The following is a 25,948-nucleotide window of genomic DNA, read 5'->3' on the forward strand; positions in this document are numbered from 1 at the left end:
GCACACTTGTTCTGTGAAGGATAAGAACTTCCTATTGTCAAGGTAAAATATTTGTTCTTATAACTGGTAATATAATTAATAGAAAAAGACTGGTCCCTAATGAATCAATATAAAATAATAAGAAAACAAATAAAATAATTTATATTATTCACAGACCCTTCTTGTCTGCCCCCTTCTCTGTAGCCTTTTAAAAATATACTGTACAAAACACGCTCAAAAGGCTTCACTTCCACATAACTATTCTGTCTCTCCATAGGTGCGTACGTTAAAAAAGGGCGCCGGGAAAAAAGGGCGCAGGGTTTTAAAAGATAATCATGAATAACATTTAAAAAAAATTTGTGTTATATTTCGTTTAAAAATAATGTTTTATAAAGTTATAAATCATTAAATAATGTGTATAAAATCGTCAATTTTAAAAACGTTAATCTTCCCTGTTTAAGAATTGAAATTTATAATAACGTTTTATAAAACATTAATAAGAATTTTACTAAAGCTATACCTAACCCTACTCTCACACAGAACCCTCCCTGTACCTATCCCTAACCCCTAGACCCCCCTGTTGGTGCCTAACCCTAAGACCCCCCTGTTGGTGCCTAAACCTAAGACCCCCCTGTTGGTGCCTAACCCTAAGACCCCCCTGGTGGTGCCTAACCCTAAGACCCCCCTGGTGGTGCCTAAACCTAAGACCCCCCTGTTGGTGCCTAAACCTAAGACCCCCCTGTTGGTGCCTAAACCTAAGACCCCCCTGTTGGTGCCTAACCCTAAGACCCCCCTGTTGGTGCCTAAACCTAAGACCCCCCTGGTGGTGCCTAAACCTAAGACCCCCCTGTGATAAGCATTAATAACGTTTTAAAAAAAATATGGTGCGGTTTTTCGTTTAAAAATGTGGAAAAAAAATGTAAGTACGGTTTTTCGTTTAAAAGTAATGTTTTAAAAAAATATTGTACTGTTTTTCGTTTAAAAATAATGTTTAAAAAATTATAAATCATTAGATAATGTGTAATCATGAGAAACAGTTATAAAACATTAAAAGTCTCCGGGCGCCGCTTTTAAAACGTTATTTTTCTCCGGCGCCCTTTTTTCCTGTTGGGCGCCGATTAAACGATATTTATTATGGGAGTGAATGGCGGCGCCCTTTTTGTCCACCTGCCTCATGCGCCCAAATTTCCTGCTTCCCCATAGGTAAGGTAGACATACATGCTTTATTTTATTAATGTCATCAGTAATTTATGAATTTAGTCTATATTTTATGAATTTTATCTGTATTTTGAGAATAGTCTTTATTTTAGCACCGCATGTGGTAAAATAACAACAAAGAGCTTATTGAATTTACCTCGGTGATGAATCATGTGCAAATAAGCAAATATCTCTAGAAATTATAATTATCACCACTGAAAACGCTTAGTGAATCGAGCCCTTTATGTTTATAATCTGACATGTGCACAGAAAATTAACACTTAAAGCCCCAGCATGTAGGCACAAATGTAATTTGACTAATACTTTTCTTCCCTCTTAAAGCGGTTTAAAACTCTGACAAAATATTCAACAAAAATTTGTGTTTTCCTACTTTTTATAACCCATACAATTATCATATTTGCTTTTGTGCACAAGTATTATAATTCATTTATAAATTATAACTTCCCAAAGTTCAGTTTATTTACTTTGAAAGCTGCTGGTGCATTTTATTCATAACTGTATAACTGTATAACTGTAATTCTGTTTTAAAGGGAACGTCCAAGCAAAATAAAAAAATGAGTTTCACTTACCTGGGGCTTCTACCAGCCCCATGCAGCCATCATGTGCCCTCGTAGTCACTCACTGCTGCTCCAGTCCCCCGCTGGCAGCTTGCCGACCTCGGAGGTCGGCGGGACGCATTGCGTACATTTTTACGCATTCCCGCTAGTGCAGGAACATCAACACATACATTTTTACGCATTACTGGTTCAATGCGTAACAATTTACGCATTGAACCACTAAGGCGTAAAAATGTATGTGTTGATGTTCCTGCACTAGCGGGAATGCGTAAAAATGTACGCAATGCGTCCCGCCGACCTCCGAGGTCGGCAAGCTGCCAGTGGGGGACCGGAGCAGCAGTGAGTGACTACGAGGGCACAGGATGGCTGCATGGGGCTGGTAGAAGCCCCAGGTAAGTGAAACTCAATTTTTTATTTTGCTTGTACCTTCCCTTTAAATGCAGCCATCAGTGATTTCTGACCTGTGTTTCACTCCAGGACTCACTAGCATAAGTTTCTGCACAGCCAGAGAATGTTTACTTAATTGTATCAAGTAAAGAATGTATACAGAAGATAAGCTAATCACCAGTTCCGATGCGGCAGCCCCTGCAGAAGAAAAAGTCAGTCCTATGATGTAACCCTTTAAATGCTGTTTTACTAAAAAAAAAAAAACATTGTGTTAGTATATAGCAAAGAAGAAATACTGGGTTATATTCCACTTTAATATACTAGTAATATATTTAAATGCATGTAAATACATTTATTTAAAATAGTAAATTGTGGTGATCATGTAAATGCTACAAAGATAATTTGTTGTGTTCCTTAAATGAAGGGGATGACTCTCTTTAGAAGACCCTTCCAAACAATGGCTACAGCTTAGCAAAACGTCCTGTCACAAAAGGCAGCACAACACTATCAAGCAAGAATATAAAGTCCAGTACAGACTTTTTCTGACGTTTACACACAGATTGCTAGTCTAATGGCAATGGGGGTAGCCATAGGATTAATAACATATTTTCCTGGACAGGAGCTTTAAACAACTACTGAACTTGGAAATAAAATTACATTTAATAAAACTTTAAAAACGTGAAATATCTATTCAGATTCACTAAGTAAAAAAAAAATGTCTGTGGTAAAAGAATCACCTTAAAGATGGCAGCGTCTTCATCATGCCGAAAGTCCTGTTTCCCTGCATGTTTCCATGGGATTCGGAAACACGTTTTCTGGTCATCATCCCACTCAAGTCCAGGGTACTTTCCACTTTCAATCTGTTCTATTAACCAGTCTTTCAGCTTCCGTGTATTGCGAGCCCGGCCGTTGGCCATCTGCAAATAACCATACCGTGAATCCTCCAACCAATTCTTCTACTTACTACCTGTACACAGCATTGCACAGTGCAGCTTTCATAAGAACAACAGTACTTTTCATGTGGTTGCTTTGGTAAATGAAACTAAAGCAATAAAAGGTAACACTGTGTTGAACATGATTACGTACAGTAAGTGAATAACTACAAATTTACCATTTTGCTTGATCTAAGGAGCCAGATTAGATCCATTTAGGAACAACTATTTGACTCTTTCAGTATCCAAGCATAAGGATGGTATAAATGGATATTAATATCTTCAGTTGGAGTTATAATTTTAAAGCAAAATCAAGAACTGGTGTGTAAAAACCATATGTAGACAAATTATACACTCTACTTACAAAGTAATACAAAGTCACAGGTTTGGTTTTTGTTTTGTTCTTTTTTTTTTCATTTTTTTTTTTTTACAAATACATTGAAAAAATGTACTAGATCAACTAGAATTGTTAATCAATTTATAATAATTACTACGGTATGTATCATTTTCTTAACTCAGCTTCTGAATAAGTATGATAGATGCACTATATAAAGCCCTATCTACATGATACGATTCGATTACGATTCTATTTACGATCCGATTAAATCCGACATGTCCGATCGGGATTCGATTCAATTTGCCATTGCAAAATAATGGCAAATCGAACTGAATCGGATCGAATCCCGATCGGACATGTCGGATTTAATCGGATCGTAAACAGAATCGTAATCGAATCGTACAAAGAATTGTATCGTGTAGATGGGGCTTTATTTATGTATGATAATAATTAATTTATCCTTTTTGCTAATTTATCCGTTGTGCATTTAATTTCATATTTATCATGTGAAAAGCAAACAAGTTCAGCTCAACCTGTGGACGCACCATTTGGCAATGCAGCAATTGCCCTCCTACGCAGGGAGCATGCACAATGCACAAAGCATGAGGGCCAGCACCAGCCAGATCTTTGTTAAGCCTTTTTATTATTAGCATTATGACTGAGACACACCTTTTGGCTTGAAACGCATGAACTATTGTTGTCATTATTGCTGCTGTAATACAATAAAGGCCTTACCAAGGATCTGAATTGAATAAGGCCCTCAACTACAAAATACTATGGTAGGGATTAGATTGGGAGCTCCTCTGAGGCCTGGAACCCATTATCATTAAGTTACTAAGCAGTTGTGATTTGAAAAGCTCTTGCTAATGTAATGCTATGGGTGTGATCCCACTTGAGCAATGTGATTTTATAAAAAAAAACCTCCATAGCAATGCATTAGCAAGAGTTTTTCAAATCACTAGCGCTTAGAAAAGGCTGCTAGTGAGTGTGAGCCCTGAGGGACAGTTAGTGACTTAGCTATGTATTCTGAAAAGTTTTGCAGAAGATATCAGCGCTATATAAATGCTAAATAATAATAATAATAAAAAAACAACCATAGTTCACAAGAATGCAGACTCATAAGTGGAGCCCATTCTTTGGGAGTATAGTTGTTACATCATTGCGGGCATTGAGCACACTTATGGTGGTTGGTGCGGATCATTCTTTTACCAAGGTTCGTGCAAGCATTTGAACTTTGTGCATTTTTATTATCACGTTCTCGTCATGAGCCTGGCTGAGCTTAGACCCATATTAACACTAGAATGAGAATTTGAGAGTGAGTGGGCAAGATAATACTGCTTAATTGGACTAATAGATTTCTTGCCATATCATGCAGTTTTCTGTCTTGCCAGTGAAAGTGAGGGTACTGGAGATAACAAGATATTTCATGTGTACTGTATTATTATGGTATACTTATATTGGGCTGATATCTTTCGCAGCAACTTACAGTGTCCATAGCTATGTAGATTGTAGAGTATTGGGTTTATGTTCTATAAAGCACCAGCAATGAGAATAAGAAGTAGGCCTGAAAGATAGATCGAATTTAAACCGAAATCGCAATCACCATGATCACAATTTTGGAATCGTCAAAGCGGCAATTATCGCGATCACATCATTTCCATATGGGGAAGTTTGAAGAAGTGGCTTCAAACTTCCACAAAGTCCCAGCCCGTGCGGCCAGCAGCCTTGGACATACCTTCCGCATGAGTCCAACGCTGTCGCCGTCTGCCGACTCTTGTGCTTGGCAAAACTCCAGGTTCCTGTATGTCACATGACATACAGGAAGTATTCCGTGCATTAGAGCCTGCAGGAGGCGAAGTAGATAGACTGGCATTGCTGGACTCGTGCTGGAAGCTATGTCCAGAACTGATGCAGCTTGGGAGACAGAGGAAGCACAGAGAGACACAGAGTGGGCACAGAGACAGAGGGGGTACAAAGAGAGACACAGAGAGAAACAGAGCGGGAACAGAGACACAAAGGGGGCAAGAGAGAGACCCAGAGGAGGCATAAAGAGGCAAAGGGGACACAAAAAAAAGACGATGACAGGGGAAACAAACAGACACAAAAGGGGAACAAAGCTTGATTTGAAGGAAATCGTGAATTGAATCGAAATCGCAATTTCAGACAGAAATCGCTCAATTCAATTTTTTCCTAAAATCATTCAGGCCTAATAAGAAGGATAGGAAATTGGATCATATTAATAAGACTTCTTGGGATATGAGTGTTAGGAGATGTGGAAAAGTAATCAACAACACATGCTATTTTAGAGCTCACAGCAAGTGGATGACAAGGGCAGCAGCTCTAAACAACTTACAGCTGTTTTACTTAAAAAGAAGGCTTGCATGCAGCTTTTGGAGGTATGGGCAGGAAGTGCAAAAACGTTGTGCTTTTAATTGCGTGCTGTGAATGGGGGCCAACTGTATATCTGTCCCCTAACTCTATATGACCAATGCCAATGTGAGATGGTGAGGGTGCATGCATACGTACGAAGCCAAAAAACTACATGTGGATGTGCTATAGCCTGCCATCTCCATGGAAACGTCAGGCGCCACCAGTATAAGCACAAGTATACAGCACAAGTTGCTGCTTTCAATTTCCTACTCTCTTTTTATTAAGTGTACCTGTAGGAAAAAAAGTGCCCCAAATGGGTACATACCTCAATAAAGGGAAGCCTTTGCCTAATCCCGAGGCTTTACCCATCTTCCTTCCCCGGCTGTCACAGTACTGTGTCCTCCACTGGCAAGCCAGAGCTGGTCCGTGCTACTGCGAAGGCGCAGTGCGGCCACCCTTGTTCTCGAGCGCAGCTGCATGCTTTGGGAGGAAACAGCGCTGGAACAGAGAGGTGAGGCAGGGATGACCCTGAAAGATCCAATCTAACTTTTACTTTTGGAAAACTTGACACATTTGAAGCTCTTGAGGCCCACATAAAATGGTATGGCAGGCCGAATTCAGCCCATGGGCCTTAAAGAGAATCTGTGACCGAGAACTGAACTTCATCCCAATCAGTAGCTGATACCCCCTTTTACATGAGAGATCTATTCCTTTTCACAAACTGATCATCAGGGGGCTCTGTATGTCTGATATTGTGGTGAAACCCCTCCCACAGGACCATGGTCCTGGCAGTTTCCTGTCTGTGAACCTTGATGCATTGTGGGAAATAACAGCTGTTTTACTGTGTACAGCTGTTTCCAACTGCCAAAAAAGCAAACAGCATCTCCTTCCAGTAACATCATATGCCAGCAGTAAAGATGTCACCATGTGATAAATGCCAGAACATAAATCAGAGAGAGAAAAGATTTTACAATGGGCAAACACTGACTAAATCATTTATACATAATAATTGTAAAAATAAAATACTTTTCATTACATTATTTTCAATGGAGTTTCTCTTTAAATTTGACACCCGTGTCCTAAGGAATGCACATTTTTGTTTCCAGGGACACAGATTAAAAAACTTTATGGTTACTGTATTAATGGGAGGGTTCTAGTCACATAAAGAAAGACTAATGGGAGAAACAAAATGTATGCATTGGTTGAAAACAAGTACAGTATAAGAGGCTTGAACAAGGATAGAAATTTTTTATGACGTTGATGGTTTTCAAATAGCACATTTCTTTTTAGCCTATAGCAAATATTGTTTCCCCTACTATTTTTCCAAGTTTACTTCTGCATTTGGAATGTATGATCTCTCTATGTCGGTCTGAGTCATAGGTTATGTGAGGGTTAAGTAAATAAAGAGTCTTATCTATTTGTCATAAATTAGCAAACGTCCTTTCAAAAACCTTTCTGATGTCCTGTTGTAATTAAAGTGGACCTGAACTCTTGCACAGCACAGAAGGAAAATGTAGAGATATGCACCCTGTATGTATTTAGAGAGTTTAGCCTGTTTAATTTCCCCTCATTTGTGTCTAATCATAAGTTGCAATTTGATCCTCCCCTGTGTCACATGACTGCCTATGGCAAATAAGCAGATAAACCCATTTGAAAGCACAGGAGGTAAACAATATGTCTGCTTCCATGAATCAGGAAGTAGAAACTGAGCAAATGTATTTTAGGATTCGTATCATGTGTAACAAATACATGTTTTTTTGTTTGAGGCCTCATTCACACCTAAAATTGGAATGATTTTGTGCATTTTTTCCCCTCCTGGCTCTCCACTGCACGCTGCGTTTCTGGTAAAAGCAATTTTCCAGAGGGGTTTTATAATTCACTCCCTGACACAAGTAAGGAAGTGAACTCTAAATACAATGTATTTATTCTTATAAACACTAATGCAATCGCTGCACAAAGCGATTTTGTAAGCGTTTTGCGTTTTTCCTATACCATTGAGGCAAAATCGCCTCAAAATGGTACAGGCACCGCTTTGCTGAGCGGATCGCAAACGAACCGCTCAGCTGTGAACTCTCTCATAGGGAATCATTGCAAAAGAGTTTTTAGGGCGATTTTGAAAATCGCCTGCGCTTGAAAAAAAGGGCAAAACGCCCTTAGGCCCGGTCTTCTATTTGTTCCTATGTAGCTGCAAAACCTTCCGTTTCCATTCCGCTGAGAGAAATGGTCCGGAAAATTGGGTCCTGCTGCATTTTTTTGTCCATTAAGCGGAACGGGGAACGGAACCGTATGACCGGTTCCGTTGGCAAAAGCTAATGTGAACCGAGCCTGAGAGTGAACGAGCCCTAAAGGTTATTATGCTGTTGTGTATCTTTTAGAACAGAGAGGAGGTATGAGTGCGGGGCCGCTTTAAGGCATCTGAGTCTGAAGAGAGCTTATTAGCCAAAAGCTCACTCTTCTTTTTTTTCAAAGTTGGCCAATAAATGGTATCATCCTGTTTCAAAACTTCCTGCTGAGTGTGCTAAATAGTGTTTACTACAACCCAACCCTGTGTGGGAGGGGGCTGTGCCTGGTGCAGACTGGAAGCTTTCCTTCTGTAAGTTGATAAAGATTTTATAATTCTTTTGACTAGCTTACAAACACCAAAAAGTTGTTCAATAGTAAATGTGACTCTTTCTGAACATGCCCCTAACTACTTCAGCCACAGGATAAGCATGACGCCCAGTAGTACAGTAACTCCTAAAAGAAGGAAAAGAAAAGTCAGCAAAGGCAGCAGCCATATTCCTATAGTACCAGGCTTGCTTGTGAAATGAGGAAGTGACAACATGCCCAGTGTTGAAAAGACCGCAACACATTGCACTAAAGCACGTCAACCCTTTTGGCAACTAGCACACAAACATATTCTGCAGATTACATTTTAATTGCCACAAGAAAGTTTACATATTACATATGACTTCAACTAAAGAATTACATTTTAATTTATAACTATACATTTTCTTTCTTTGAAATGTTAAAGGAAAAATTCTGAAAAGCGTTAAAAGATAACTATAATGAGAGGGTTATGGAGGCTGCCATATTTATTTCCTTTTAAACAATACCGGTAGCTGTTGTCTGGCAGCCCTGCTGGTCTATTTATCTGCAGTAGTGTCAGACTCGCAACAGAAACAAGCATGCAGATAATCTTGTCAGATCTGACATTAATGTCAGAAACACCCGATCTGCTGCATGCTTGTTCAGGGTCTATGGCTAAAAGTTTTAGGGCTAGGGGATCAGCAGGATAACCAGGCAACTGGTATTGCTTAATCGCAAATAAATATGACAGCCTCCATATCATTTTCATTACATATGTCTAAGTAATAAACTTGATCAATGCCTGCAAATTTAGTCAGAGATAGATTAAAGTGAACCTGATGTGAGAGGGATATGGTGGCAGCAATATTTATTTATTTTTAACCATTACCAGTCGCCTGGCTGTCCTGCTGATGTACTTGGCTGCAGTAGTGTCTGAATTACACCAGAAACAAGCATGCAGCTAATTTTGTCATTACTGACAACATTATCAGAAACAACTGATCTGCTAAAACAACTGATATGCTCCATGCTTGTTGAGGATCTATGGCTGAAAGTATTAGAGGCAGAGGATCAGCAGGTCTGCCAGGCAGCTGGTATTGCTTAAAATGAAATAAATATGGCAGCCTCCATATTACTCTCACCTCGGGTCACTTTAAGAAATAGCTTCAGAGTTAATAGAGTCATGAAGACCAACAGACCTTGCCTGGAAAGTTGGGAGAAATTATCTATATTTCTTAGCACAGAAAGCGCAAACAACCTTTTGACGAAAGAATAACCTTTTAATAAATAAAAGAAAAAAAAAACTTGTATGTCAAATTATATCATGGACTTTTTCATCTACAGGTCCATCTATAGGTCCAATGTCTAATATAGACACAGTAAAACAGGGCCACGGTGTCAGCCCCTTCAGATCAAAGTGTCGGACTAAGTCCTCGCTAGCTCCGCCCCCCACCAATGCAACAAATAATATAGATATTACGTGGGCGCATTTGGGCTGATCACTAGGGGTCACTGTTGCTGGATCTAGTCTGGAACGGAATCTTCCTATGTGGTTCAACAGATCCTCCCCAGCACCATGTAAAAACAAAATTACGCTGGTGTGCGTGCAAGGGGGTGGAGCTACAGCACTTGTGCTGGCACTGTCCTGCCCCACCCTTCTGATGCCAGGTCACCTCCTTGCTCTAGTGCAAGGAGGCACAGACCACCCGGATCCCTGGAGCAGTAGTACACCCCCATTACCCACATCTCCAACGAACAGTTGGGAAAAACTTAACCACTTGAGGACCTAGGGCTTTCTACCCCTTAAGGACCGGCCACTTTTTTTCCATTCAGACCACTGCAGCTTTCACGGTTTATTGCTCGCTCATACAACCTACCACCTAAATGAATTTTGGCTCCTTTTCTTGTCACTAATAAAGCTTTCTTTTGGTGCTATTTGATTGCTCCTGCGATTTTTACTTTTTATTATATTCATCAAAAAAGACATGAATTTTGGCAAAAAAATGATTTTTTTTACTTTCTGTGCTGACAGTTTTCAAATAAAGTAAAATTTCTGTATACATGCAGCGCGAAAAATGTGGACAAACATGTTTTTGATTAAAAAAAACCCCATTCAGTGTATATTTATTGGTTTGGGTAAAAGTTATAGCGTTTACAAACTATGGTGCAAAAAGTGAATTTTCCCATTTTCCAGCATCTCTGCCTTTTCTGACCCCCTGTCATGTTTCATGAGGGGCTAGAATTCCAGGATAGTATAAATACCCCCCAAATGACCCCATTTTGGAAAGAAGACATCCCAAAGTATTCACTGAGAGGCATAGTGAGTTTATAGAAGATATTATTTTTTGTCACAAGTAAGCGGAAAATGACACTTTGTGAGAAAAAAAAAAAAAAAAAAAAAGTTTCCATTTCTTCTAACTTGCAACAAAAAAAAATGAAATCTGCCACGGACTCACCATGCCCCTCTCTGAATACCTTGAAGGGTCTACTTTCCAAAATGGGGTCATTTGTGGGGTGTGTTTACTGTCCTGACATTTTGGGGGGTGCTAAATTGTAAGCACCCCTGTAAAGCCTAAAGGTGCTCATTGGACTTTGGACCCCTTAGCGCAGTTAGGCTGCAAAAAAGTGCCACACATGTGGTATTGCCGTACTCAGGAGAAGTAGTATAATGTGTTTTGGGGTGTATTTTTACACATACCCATGCTGGGTGGGAGAAATATCTCTGTAAATGACAATTTGTTAATTTTTTTTACACACAATTGTCCATTTACAGACATCTTTCTCCCACTCAGCATGGGTATGTGTAAAAATACACCACAAAACACATTATACTACTTCTCCTGAGTACGGCGATACCACATGTGTGGCACTTTTTTGCACCCTAACTGCGCTAAAGGGCCCAAAGTCCAATGAGTACCTTTAGGATTTCACAGGTCATTTTGAGAAATTTCATTTCAAGACTACTCCTCACGGTTTAGGGCCCCTAAAATGCCAGGGCAGTATAGGAACCCCACAAATGACCCCATTTTAGAAAGAAGACACCCCAAGGTATTCCGTTAGGAGTATGGTGAGTTCATAGAAGATTTTATTTTTTGTCAAAAGTTAGCGGAAAATGACACTTTGTGAAAAAACACAATTAAAATCAATTTCCGCTAACTTGTGACAAAAAATTAAATCTTCTATGAACTCGCCATACTACTAACGGAATACCTTGGGGTGTCTTTTCTAAAATGGGGTCATTTGTGGGGTTCCTATACTGCCCTGGCATTTTAGGGGCCCTAAACCGTGAGGAGTAGTCTTGAAACGAAATTTCTCAAAATGACCTGTGAAATCCTAAAGGTACTCATTGGACTTTGGGCCCTTTAGCGCAGTTAGGGTGCAAAAAAGTGCCACACATGTGGTATCACCATACTCGGGAGAAGTAGTACAATGTGTTTTGGGGTGTATTTTTACACATACCCATGCTGGGTGGGAGAAATACCTCTGTAAATGGACAATTGTGTGTAAAAAAATCAAAAGATTGTCATTTACAGAGGTATTTCTCCCACCCAGCATGGGTATGTGTAAAAATACACCCCAAAACACATTATACTACTTCTCCCGAGTACGGCGATACCACATGTGTGGCACTTTTTTGCACCCTAACTGCACTAAGGGGCCCAAAGTCCAATGAGTACCTTTAGGATTTCACAGGTCATTTTTGTTTCAAGACTACTCCTCGCGGTTTAGGGCCCCTAAAATGCCAGGGCAGTATAGGAACCCCACTAATGACCCCATTTTAGAAAGAAGACACCCCAAGGTATTCCGTTAGGAGTATGGTGAGTTCATAGAAGTTTTTATTTTTTTGTCACAAGTTAGCGGAAATTGATTTTAAAAGTTTTTTTTCACAAAGTGTCATTTTCCGCTAACTTGTGACAAAAAATAAAATCTTCTATGAACTCACCATACTCCGTACGGAATACCTTTGGGTGTCTTCTTTCTAGAATGGGGTCATTTGTGGGGTTCCTATACTGCCCTGGCATTTTAGGGGCCCTAAACCGTGAGGAGTAGTCTTGAAACCAAATGTCGCAAAATGACCTGTGAAATCCTAAAGGTACTCATTGGACTTTGGGCCCCTTAGCGTACTTAGGGTGTAAAAAAGTGCCACACATGTGGTACCGCCGTACTCAGGAGAAGTAGTATAATGCGTTTTGGGGTGTATTTTTACACATACCCATGCTAAGTGGGAGAAATATCTCTGTAAATGACAATTGTTTGATTTTTTTACACACAATTGTCCATTTACATAGAAATTTCTCCCACCCAGCATGGGTATGTGTAAAAATACACCCCAAAACACATTATACTACTTTTCCTGAGTACGGCGGTACCACATGTGTGACACTTTTTTTTCAGCCTAGGTGCGCTAAGGGGCCCAACGTCCTATTCACAGATCATTTTGAAGCATTTGTTTTCTAGACTACTCCTCGCGGTTTAGGGCCCCTAAAATGCCAGGGCAGTATAGGAACCCCACAAGTGACCCCATTTTAGAAAGAAGACACCCCAAGGTATTCCGTTAGGTGTATGGCGAGTTCATAGAAGATTTTATTTTTTGTCACAAGTTAGTGAAAAATGACACTGTGAAAAAAAACCAATAAAAATTAATTTCCGCTAACTTTTGACAAAAAATAAAATCTTCTATGAACTCGTCATACACCTAACAGAATACCTTGGGGTGTCTTTTTTTCTAAAATGGGGTCACTTGTGGGGTTACTATACCGCCCTGGCATTTTACAGGCCCGTGAGTAGTCTGGAAACCAAATGTCTGAAAATGACTGTTCAGGGGTATAAGCATCTGCAAATTTTGATGACAGGTGGTCTATGAGGGGGCGAATTTTGTGGAACCGGTCATAAGCAGGGTGGCCTTTTAGATGATAGGTTGTATTGGGCCTGATCTGATGGATAGGAGTGCTAGGGGGGTGACAGGAGGTGATTGATGGGTGTCTCAGGGGGTGGTTAGAGGGGAAAATAGATGCAATCAATGCACTAGGGAGGTGATCGGAAGGGGGTCTGAGGGGGATCTGAGGGTTTGGCCGAGTGATCAGGAGCCCACACGGGGCAAATTGGGGCCTGATCTGATGGGTAGGTGTGCTAGGGGGTGACAGGAGGTGATTGATGGGTGTCTCAAGGTGTGATTAGAGGGGGGAATAGATGCAAGCAATGCACTGGCGAAGTGATCAGGGCTGGGGTCTGAGGGCATTCTGAGGGTGTGGGCGGGTGATTGAGTGCCCTAGGGGCAGATAGGGGTCTAATCTGATAGGTAGCAGTGACAGGGGGTGATTGATGGGTAATTAGTGGGTGTTTAGGGTAGAGAATAGATGGAAACACTGCGCTTGGGTGGTGATCTGATGTCGGATCTGCAGGCGATCTATTGGTGTGGGTGGGTGATCAGTTTGCCCGCAAGGGGCAGGTTAGGGGCTGATTGATGGGTGGCAGTGACAGCGGGTGATTGATGGGTGGCAGTGACAGGGGGTGATTGATGGGTGGCAGTGACAGGGGGTGATTGATGGGTGATAGGTGATTGGCAGGTGATTGACAGGTGATCAGTGGGTTATTACAGGGAAGGACAGATGTAAATATTGCACTGGCGAATTGATAAGGGGGGGTCTGAGGGCAATCTGAGCGTGTAGGCGGGTGATTGGGTGCCCGCAAGGGGCAGATTAGGGTCTGATCTGATGGGTAACAGTGATAGGTGGTGATAGGGGGTGATTGATGGGTAATTAGTGGGTGTTTAGAGGAGAGAATAGATGTAAACGCTGCGCTTGGGTGGTGATCTGATGTCGGATCTGCGGGCGATCTATTGGTGTGGGTGATCAGATTGCCCGCAAGGGGCAGGTTAGGGGCTGATTGTTGGGTGGCAGTGACAGGGGGTGATTGATGGGTGATAGGTGATTGGCAGGTGATTGACAGGTGATCAGTGGGTTATTACAGGGAAGGACAGATGTAATTAATGCACTGGCGAATTGATAAGGGGGGGGTCTGAGGGCAATCTGAGCGTGTGGGCGGGTGATTGGGTGCCCGCAAGGGGCAGATTAGGGTCTGATCTGATAGGTAACAGTGACAGGTGGTGATAGGGGGTGATTGATGGGTGATTGATGGGTAATTAGTGGGTGTTTAGAGAAGATAACAGATGTAAACGATACATTTGGGAGGTAATCTGACGGCGGGTTTGCGGGCGATCTAATGGTGTGGGTGGGTGATCAGATTGCCCGCAAGGGGCAGGTTAGGGGCTGATTGATGGGTGGCAGTGACAGGGGGTGACAGGGGGTGATTGATGGGTGATAGGTGATTGGCAGGTGATTGACAGGTGATCAGTGGGTTATTACAGGGAAGAACAGATGTAATTAATGCACTGGTGAATTGATAAGGGGGGGTCAGAGGGCAATCTGAGCGTGTGGGCGGGTGATTGGGTGCCCGCAAGGGGCAGATTAGGGTCTGATCTGATAGGTAAAAGTGACAGGTGGTGATAGGGGGTGATTTATGGGTGATTGATGGGTAATTAGTGGGTGTTTAGAGGAGAGAATAGATGTAAACAATGGATTTGGGAGGTGATCTGATGTCGGATCTGTGGGCGATCTATTGGTGTGGGGGGGTGATCAGATTGCCCGCAAGGGGCAGGTCAGGGGCTGATTGATGGGTGGCAGTGACAGGGGGTGATTGACGGGTGATTGACGGGTGATTGACAGGTGATTGACAGGTGATCAGGGGGATAGATGCATACAGTAAACAGGGGGGGGGGGGTCTGGGGAGAATCTGAGGGGTGGGGGGTGATTAGGAGGGGGCAGGGAGCAGGGGGGGGGTAAAAAAAAAATAGCGTTGACAGATAGTGACAGGGAGTGATTGATGGGTGATTAGGGGGGTGATTGGGTGCAAACAGGGGTCTGGGGGGTGGGCAGGGGGGGGTCTGATGGGTGCTGTGGGCGATCTGGGGCAGGGGGGGGAGAAATCAGTGTGCTTGGGTGCAGACTAGGGTGGCTGCAGCCTGCCCTGGTGGTCCCTCGGACACTGGGACCACCAGGGCAGGAGGCATCCTGTATAATACACTTTGTATGCGGCGATCGCGGGGTTAACATCCCGCCGGCGCTTCCGTATAGCCGGCGGGATGTTGCGGCGGGCGAGCGGTGACAGGCGCCGGCGGAGGATCGCGTCACGGATGACGCGATCGCTCCGCCCATGCCCTTAGAAGGACCGCCGCCTCTGTGGGTGAGCCGGTCCTTCAGGGCTCCACTTCCCGGCCGCCTCTGTGCGTTAGGCGGTCGGGAAGTGGTTAAAGTAAACCTGTACTGAAAAAAGTACCCCTAGTACCACTTATCGCAGGAGGGGCAAGCCTCTGAATTTTGAAGTCCTCCATAGTAGGGGGGATCCACCGCTAGGACCCCCATAATAATGGCGGCACCTCGCGCCTGTGCAGTAGAGTGGACCTGATTAGGCTCGGCTATTTCTGCTGGAGCCTGAGAGGGAAGCCGCTACTGGGCGTGCGCACAGTGGTTAATAGGAATGTTATTATTATTTTGTTTTTTTTTCCTACGCTACATCGGGCATACCCAGGAGGACGGGGAAGCCTCATTAGGATCCAGAGGCTTCCTCCTTCTGAGGTCAGTCCCCCCAGGTTCCTTGTTTTCCCTACAGGTTTACTTTAAAGCGGACCCAAACCAAACATTTTTTTAATTAAAAATATTTAGTTGCACCACTCTGACACATACAAAGATAAATAAACACTCCTATGAGGATTTCAGTGCATGCGTTTCACCCTTCTCTTTTCATAGCTAGGGTTATACAGGTGGCAGCCATTAGCAATTCTTCCTTTGCCAGACACCACCTACTCCACCAGTTTGCCGGAAAAATCCCGGCAATTTGAAAGGAAGGGAGGGGTTCCTCCAATAAATGTAAAATATTTTGTATTTGTCATCATGCAGCTAAAAAAGGCTGCTATTTATTATTATAATTTAGAAAATAGATTTTATTTCTGAAATCTTGTATTTTTAATTTGGGTCCACTTTAAGTGCTGGGGGGAGACGTGGGTGATTGGGAAATAGGACTGCAAAGGGTTAAGTGCAAAGCAAAAACATGCTATAGCTGGTCATAGACTTTTAGATATTTGGTAGATCAAGTAAACAACTGAAACATAGCAAAAAATCAAAGAGCAAGGAGTGCATTCAAATTCATGATTTGTTCAATAATTGTAAGTTCTAAAATCCATCCACTGATTATAGAATGAGCAGCTTCGGCTTACTGCGCAGTTGCAGGTGTACTCGCACAGGCACAGTACAGCTGCACTGGTACACGGTTGGGGGCATGCAGGTGTACTCGCACAGGCACAGTACAGCTGCACTGGTACACGGTTGGGGGCATGCAGGTGTACTCGCACAGGCACAGTACAGCTGCACTAGTACACGGTTGGGGGCATGCAGGTGTACTCGCACAGGCACAGTACAGCTGCACTGGTACACGGTTGGGGGCATGCAGGTGTACTCGCACAGGCACAGTACAGCTGCACTAGTACATGGTTGGGGGCATGCAGGTGTACTCGCACAGGCACAGTACAGCTGCATTGGTACACGGTTGGGGGCATGCAGGTGTACTCGCACAGGCACAGTACAGCTGCACTAGTACACGGTTGGGGGCATGCAGGTGTACTCGCACAGGCACAGTACAGCTGCACTGGTACACGGTTGGGGGCATGCAGGTGTACTCGCACAGGCACAGTACAGCTGCACTGGTACACGGTTGGGGGCATGCAGGTGTACTCGCACAGGCACAGTACAGCTGCATTGGTACACGGTTGGGGGCATGCAGGCGTACTCGCACAGGCATAGTACAGCTGCAATGGTACACGGTTGGGGGCATGCAGGCGTACTCGCACAGGCACAGTACAGCTGCACTGGTACACGGTTGGGGTGTGTGCAGGTGTACTCGCACAGGCACAGTACAGCTGCACTGGTAGACGATTGGGGGCATGCAGGCGTACTCGCACAGGCACAGTACAGCTGCACTGGTAGACGGTTGGGGGCATGCAGGCGTAATCGCACAGGCACAGTACAGCTGTACTGGTACACTGTTGGGGGCATGCAGGTGTACTCGCACAGGCACAGTACAGCTGCACTGGTACACGGTTGGGAGCATGCAGGTGTACTCGCACAGGCACACGGTTGGTGGCATGCAGGCGTAATCGCACAGGCACAGTACAGCTGCACTGGTACACGGTTGGGGGCATGCAGGTGTACTAGCACAGGCACAGTACAGCTGCATTGGTACACGGTTGGGGGCATGCAGGCATACTCGCACAGGCACAGTACAGCTGCACTGGTACATGGTTGGGGGCATGCAGGCGTACTCGCACAGGCACAGTACAGCTGCATTGGTACACGGTTGGGGGCATGCAGGCGTACTCGCACAGGCACAGTACAACTGCATTGGTACACGGTTGGGGGCATGCAGGCGTACTCGCACAGGCACAGTACAGCTGCACGGGTACACGGTTGGGAGCAAGCAGGCATAATCGCACAGGCACAGTACAGCTGCATTGGTACACGGTTGGGGGCATGCAGGCATACTCGCACAGGCACAGTACAGTTGCACTGGTACACGGTTGGGGGCATGCAGGCGTACTCGCAAAGGCACAGTACAGCTGCATTGGTACATGGTTGGAGGCGTGCAGGCGTATTCGCACAGTACAGCTGCATTGGTACATGGTTGGGGGTGTGCAGGCGTATTCTCACAGGCACAGTACAGCTGCACTGGTACACGGTTGGGGACGTGCAGGCGTACTCGCACAGGCACAGTACAGCTGCATTGGTACACAGTTGGGAGCATGCAGGCGTAATCGCACAGGCACAGTACAGCTGCATTGGTACACGGTTGGGGGTGGGCAGGCGTACTCGCACATACACAGTACAGCTGCATTGGTACACGGTTGGGGGCATGCAGGCGTACTCGCACAGGCACAGTACAGCTGCACTGGTAGACGGTTGGTGGCATGCAGGCGTACTCGCACAGGCACAGTACAGCTGCATTGGTACACGGTTGGGGGCATGCAGGCGTACTCGCAAAGGCACAGTACAGCTGCACTGGTAGACGGTTGGGAGCATGCAGGCGTACTCGCACAGGCACAGTACAGCTGCACTGGTACACATTTGGGAGCATGCAGGCGTACTCGCACAGGCACAGTACAGCTGCATTGGTACACGGTTGGGAGCATGCAGGTGTACTTGCACATACACAGTACAGCTGCATTGGTACACGGTTGGGGGCATGCAGGCATACTCGCACAAGCACAGTACAGCTGCACTGGTAGACGGTTGGGGGCATGCAGGCGTACTCGCACATACACAGTACAGCTGCACTGGTAGACGGGTGGGAGCATGCAGGCGTACTCGCACAGGCACAATACAGCTGCATTGGTACACTGTTGGGAGCATGCAGGCGTACTTGCACAGGCACAGTACAGCTGCATTGGTACACGGTTGGGAGCATGCAGGCGTACTCGCACATACACAGTACAGCTGCATTGTTACACGGTTGGGGGCATGCAGGCGTAATCGCACAGGCACAGTAGAGCTGCACTGGTACACGGTTGGGGGCATGCAGGCGTACTCGCACAGGCACAGTACCGTTGCATTGGTACACAGTTGGGAGCATGCAGACGTACTCGCACAGGCACAGTACAGCTGCATTGGTACACAGTTGGGGGCATGCAGGCGTACTCGCACATAAACAGTACAGCTGCATTGGTACACTGTTGGGGGTGTGCAGGTGTACTCGCACAGGCACAGTACAGCTGCGCATTGGTAGACGGTTGGGGGCATGCAGGCGTATTTGCACAGGCACAGTACAGCTGCATTGGTACACGGTTGGGGGTGTGCAAGCGTACTCGCACATACACAGTACAGCTGCATTGGTAGACGGTTGGGGGCATGCAGGCGTACTTGCACAGGCACAGTACAGCTGCATTGGTACACGGTTGGGGGTGTGCAAGCGTACTCGCACATACACAGTACAGCTGCATTGGTACACGGTTGGGAGCATGCAGGCGTAATCGCACAGGCACAGTACAGCTGCATTGGTACACGGTTGGGAGCATGCAGGTGTACTCACACAGGCACAGTATAGCTGCATTGGTACACGGTTGGGAGCGTGCAGGCGTACTCGCACATACACAGTACAGCTGCATTGGTACACGGTTGGGAGCGAGCAGGCGTCTTCGCACAGGCACAGTACAGCTGCATTGGTACACGGTTGGGGGCATGCAGGCATAATCGCACAGGCACAGTACAGCTGCACTGGTACACGGTTGGGGGCATGCAGGCGTACTCGCACAGGCACAGTACCGCTGCATTGGTACACGGTTGGGAGCATGCAGGCGTAATCGCACAGGCACAGTACAGCTGCACTGGTACACGGTTGGGGGCATGCAGGCGTACTCGCACATACACAGTACAGCTGCATTGGTACACGGTTGGGGTGTGTGCAGGTGTACTCGCACAGGCACAGTACAGCTGCATTGGTACACGGTTGGGGGCATGCAGGCGTACTCGCACAGGCACAGTACAGCTGCATTGGTACACGGTTGGGAGCATGCAGGCGTAATCGCACAGGCACAGTACAGCTGCATTGGTACACGGTTGGGAGCATGCAGGTGTACTCGCACAGGCACAGTACAGCTGCATTGGTACACTGTTGGGGGCATGCAGGCGTACTCGCACAGGCACAGTACAGCTGCATTGGTGCACAGTTGGGAGCGTGCAGGCGTACTCGCACATACACAGTACAGCTGCATTGGTACACGGTTAGGGGCATGCAGGCGTACTCGCACAGGCACAGTACCGCTGCATTGGTACATGGTTGGGAGCATGCAGGTGTAATCGCACAGGAACAGTACAGCTGCATTGGTACACGGTTGGGGGCATGCAGGCGTACTCGCACATACACAGTACAGCTGCATTGGTACACTGTTGGGGGTGTGCAGGTGTACTCGCACAGGCACAGTACAGCTGCATTGGTACACGGTTGGGGGTGTGCAAGCGTACTCGCACATACACAGTACAGCTGCATTGGTACACGGTTGGGAGCATGCAGGCGTAATCGCACAGGCACAGTACAGCTGCATTGGTACACGGTTGGGAGCATGCAGGTGTACTCACACAGGCACAGTACAGCTGCATTGGTACACTGTTGGGGGCATGCAGGCGTACTCGCACAGGCACAGTACAGCTGCATTGGTACACGGTTGGGAACGTGCAGGCGTACTCGCACATACACAGTACAGCTGCATTGGTACACGGTTAGGGGCATGCAGGCATACTCGCACAGGCACAGTACAGCTGCATTGGTACACGGTTGGGAGCATGCAGGCGTAATCGCACAGGCACAGTACAGCTGCATTGGTACACGGTTGGGAGCATGCAGGCATACTCGCACAGGCACAGTACAGCTGCACTGGTACACGGTTGGGGGCATGCAGGCGTAAATCGCACAGGCACAGTACAGCTGCACTGGTACACGGTTGGGGGCATGCAGGCGTACTTGCACATACACAGTACAGCTGCATTGGTACACGGTTGGGGGCATGCAGGCATACTTGCACAGGCACAGTACAGCTGCATTGGTACACGGTTGGGAGCATGCAGGCGTACTCGCACATACACAGTACAGCTGCATTGTTACACGGTTGGGGGCATGCAGGCGTAATCGCACAGGCACAGTACAGCTGCACTGGTACACGGTTGGGGGCATGCAGGCGTACTCGCACAGGCACAGTACCGCTGCATTGGTACACGGTTGGGAGCATGCAGGCGTAATCGCACAGGCACAGTACAGCTGCACTGGTACACGGTTGGGGGCATGCAGGCGTACTCGCACATACACAGTACAGCTGCATTGGTACATGGTTGGGGGTGTGCAGGTGTACTCGCACAGGCACAGTACAGCTGCATTGGTACACGGTTGGGGGCATGCAGGCGTACTCGCACAGGCACAGTACAGCTGCATTGGTACACGGTTGGGAGCATGCAGGCGTAATCGCACAGGCACAGTACAGCTGCATTGGTACACGGTTGGGGGTGTGCAGGCGTACTCGCACACATACACAGTACAGCTGCATTGGTACACGGTTGGGAGCATGCAGGCGTAATCGCACAGGCACAGTACAGCTGCATTGGTACACGGTTGGGAGCATGCAGGTGTACTCGCACAGGCACAGTACAGCTGCATTGGTACACTGTTGGGGGCATGCAGGCGTACTCGCACAGGCACAGTACAGCTGCATTGGTACACAGTTGGGAGCGTGCAGGCGTACTCGCACATACACAGTACAGCTGCATTGGTACACGGTTAGGGGCATGCAGGCATACTCGCACAGGCACAGTACAGCTGCATTGGTACACGGTTGGGAGCATGCAGGCGTACTCGCACAGGCACAGTACAGCTTCATTGGTACACGGTTGGGGGTGTGCAGGCGTACTCGCACAGGAACAGTACAGCTGCATTGGTACATGGTTGGGAGCATGCAGGTGTACTCGCACAGGCACAGTACAGCTGCATTGCTACACTGTTGGGGGCATGCAGGTGTAATTGCACAGGCACAGTACAGCTGCATTGGTACACGGTTGGGGGTGTGCAGGCGTACTCGCACATACACAGTACAGCTGCATTGGTACACGGTTGGGAGCATGCAGGCGTAATCGCACAGGCCCAGCACAGCTGCATTGGTACACAGTTGGGAGCGTGCCCACATGGTTTCGTGTGAGGCAAAACTCGGGGGGCTAGGTGGTCAGGGGAAGCCTCTGGACTATTCAAATGCTTCCATCTACTTAGGGAAGTACCTAATGCTAAGTACACGTCTCACGACGCAGGGAGATGGATCCAGCGCCGTCTCCCTGACGATGAGCACTCCCTCGATCCATCTTCCGGCCAGCGGGTATGCGTGATGTTACACAACGGGCGCAACGAGACTTCAAGCAATTGCGGTACTTTATGCGGGAGTCATCGGGGATATTAAAGATCTTATTAGCCCTGACAGCCGTTATCGCTGCGCGACGCTTAGCGACGTTCACGTGATTGAGCGCCTGTACCAACATTGCGAGATCACGCTAACTACCGCTCACCGCTCAAACAATCACCTGTCATCCGGAAAATCGTTGGAAACATCGCAAGGTGGGTTTGGGCTATAACTTTTTTTTTTTTTTTTTAAAGCCACCTCTAGTTCACTTTAAGGCTACTTACACACCAGGACGTTGCATTTAGGGGACGTTATAGGGCACATAACGTGCCCCTAACTCAACGCCTGGTGCTCGCTGATGTGGACGTCAGGGTGAGCCGCGTTGCGCAGCTCACTCTGGCGTCCGTGATGCGTACTCTTGGACACATGCGGCATCACGTGGTCCCGCCCAGCCAATCGCCGCACACAGCATGCAGCACTCTCAACGGATGTGCTGCGTTACAATGTAATGCAACGTGGGCACTTTGAACAGCCCATTGATTTTTCATTATTGTGCGGTGGGGCTGCGTTACAGGCTGCACTAACGTGCACCTGTAACGACTTAATGTGAAAGCAGCCTAAGTGCTTGTTGCATGAATGGAACAAATTAGGCATATTGTTTGTTGCCTCAACTAGTTTTTACCTGTTTGCACTATTTATTTACACTTTATGCACAATCAGGCTGTGAATAGTTTTCCCTGTCATATGTGGATAGAACTTACAATTATTTAATAAATTATTAATTTAATTTTCATGCACTCCCTGCTCAAGCTTTTTATGGTTTGGTAACTGTGTTATGGCAGGTTGATCTTGCCATTAATAAGATTACTTAGGTCCTCCCATTCTTTATTTTTGTTAAACAATTGAAACCTTCCTGATATTATTATTATTGATTTATAAAGCACCAATATAATATTCCGTGGTGCTGTACAAAGTAAGAAACAAACATGGGGTACATAATAATACAGACAATGGTGTACACCAATATACAAAATACAGAATTGGTAATTACAGCGACACAATTAACATGATGAATAAAATATATAACGAATTCCAAGATGCAAAAGGAGAGCCCTGCACCTGCAAGCTTACAATCTAAAGGAATGGAGGGGGGGGGGGGAAGGTTTGGGGTATACAATACTACTAATATGGTAAACCACTGGATAGCGGAAAATTGAATACTTACCTACCGGTAATTTTTCTTTCCTGATGCATCTACGTCAGCACATTGGGTTGTGGCCCTGCCCACGCAACCCCATTGGGCGAGTAAATATTTTAATAATTTGAGCCCGCAGGGAACCCTGCTTTGGTAACTATTAACTCACCGCAATGTTATCGGGTGGTATTCATGTGCTGTGGAAGGGCATCCTAGAGGAGGGGTGAAGGACGTGCGAAATCTTGTATATGTGAATGCGAAGAGGTAATTCTGCAGGAGGACTAAAGAAGGTCAAGTGCAGACCTAAGATTGCAGTTGGGTGGCTATCTGGAAACTAGTGAGAAGATGTACAGGGGATAGAGATAGTGGAGAGCTTGTTTACCTGGATAACTGCCCTGCACCACTAGGTAACTGATCACATTTAGATGAATATTGATCAGAGCACAACCACCGTTGTATCACCATCAGTCGCACCCCACTCAATACTAATAAGAAAGGCCTTTCCCACTCCATCCATCAAGAGGGCCTTTGTTTTTAACAAATGTTATTGAATACAAATGTTATTGAATATAACATGTATTTTAATAAGAAAATCAAATAGTGTATGGCAAGCTTAACTTTACAAAAGGGGGGGGGGGGGGGGGGAGGTGTTAGTAAGTGAATTGCAAAAAGGGATATAACTTGGGGATACTTTTATGTTTCGTGGACTCTTTTTTTCAACAGGTATTAGAATAGGAAGGACAGCAGCAACACAGCCAACAATTCTATAATTGTAGCATAAAAGTGCTGTAGTGTGGAGCAGCATGGTGACATTGTGTACAGCACTCCCGAATTGCAGCGCTAGTCTCATGTTTGGATTTCAACCAGGATACTGTCTGCATGGAGTTTGTATGTTACATTTATAGTCATCATTTTCATTACAATGTGCAGTCCATAAAAGAAATGCATGTAGCACTGTATTACAATCTGTTATGGCCATCGCTATGTGCTAACTATAAATGAACAGGAAGCATTCTTGCCCTAGCATTTTGCGGTCGATTTGGGGGTTTCTGGCGCTGTGATCGCGTTTGCGTTTCCCATGCTCAATTTTCCACATTTACTTGTAATTTTCCAGATTGCAATGAAATACATTATACTTTGGGCCACACGCCATACGTGGAAAAAGGCAGAAGGCGGCCCGAGCAGGCCATTGACTTCAACCTCCAGGGTGGCAGTGTGCGCTTTGCCATGTGCTCCCTGGTTCGTGCTAGGTACACACGGTTCAATGTCCTGTCAGATCGATGGGTTGCACCGATCATTTCCAACTTGTCCTATCTTTTCCTGATCGACAACTGGATCGATTTTGTGCAGTTAAGTTCTGAAAATGTATCCCGTTACAGATTGGGAGAAGTTTGGACATGTACACATGATGCAACTTCCCGTCAGATTACCTGACCATCTGACTGGAAATTGCACCGTGTGTACATAGCATTTGCTTGTGTGGAACATTAGATTATTAGCTGCTCTCACTCTCAGGGATAGCTAGTGGCATGACTGTACAGTACTCTGTAAAGGACAATGTAAGAGTCAGTGCTACATAAATACATAATATTTATACAGTAGCCACATGATACAGTCATTTCTGCACATAAGATAAAGCTATGGGCTCTCGTAGCATTTCATCTGAACCTTAACCCAGTTGCTTCCTGTTATAGTTTCCTTTTGCATAAACAGAACGTGGGTGATCTTCCCCCTCTATCTGTCCATGGAGACCCTTTTCAGAACTACATCACATCAGCTACTGCACCACTTGGGAATCAGATTAATAGAAACAAGACACATTAGAAAAACCACAGCACCTACCTTACGCCTGTGTGTAGTGTTGATTTCCACTCTAGAATCTGCTCCTCTCAGTTTCTATTCTCCCTCGTCTCTCACCGCCCACAGTTCTTCTATGCCTGTCACTGCTATGTATTACTTCTAATGCTTCCTCCTTTTCCCAGAAACCACGTGATCTGTTCTGAGCTCACAACAGTCTCAACAGCAGCTTGCCTGTCCCATACTGCTAGACTTCAAAGGGCAATGCTGCGGTGAGGAGAGAGATGTGTAATCCACTCGAAAGACTGACACTTCTACTTTTAACACATTCTTCTCAAGTAGCATGCTAAAATACGAAGTTGGAATAGTAGTAACTATACTTAAAGCCATAACTCATTTTCAAATTGTTTATGCTTCTTGCTAAGAATGCAACAGAAAATATGCATGCAAAGTTGCACTGCAGAAAAGGATTTTTTTTCCTGCAATGTAAAAATCAAAACTACTGATGAGCTCACAGGTACCCAGATCGTTACCCTCGGCTTGCATGGGGATGGGAAAGCTATACAACTACAACTTACCTCTGAGCAGTGGCATAGCTAATAGGGATGCTCATTCGGATTCCGCGGAAATGCA

General features: G+C 45.6%; 1 protein-coding gene across 1 annotated transcript in view; it reads right to left on the reverse strand.

The window, feature by feature from the left end:
• Positions 1–25,541, reverse strand: part of LOC137543812 (interferon regulatory factor 9-like) — a 64,377-nt gene extending 38,836 nt beyond the window's left edge. Inside the window, exons 1-2 of the mRNA XM_068264893.1 lie at positions 25,361–25,541; positions 2,879–3,058 (exon numbers count right to left, since the gene is read on the reverse strand). Coding sequence (XP_068120994.1) covers positions 2,879–3,058 — 180 coding nt within the window. The 5' untranslated portion in view covers positions 25,361–25,541. The remainder of the gene's footprint in view (positions 1–2,878; positions 3,059–25,360) is intronic.
• Between the last annotated feature and the right edge of the window lie 407 nt (positions 25,542–25,948).

Source organism: Hyperolius riggenbachi, unplaced genomic scaffold (assembly GCF_040937935.1).
Source record: "Hyperolius riggenbachi isolate aHypRig1 unplaced genomic scaffold, aHypRig1.pri scaffold_208, whole genome shotgun sequence".
Lineage (NCBI taxonomy): Eukaryota > Metazoa > Chordata > Amphibia > Anura > Hyperoliidae > Hyperolius > Hyperolius riggenbachi.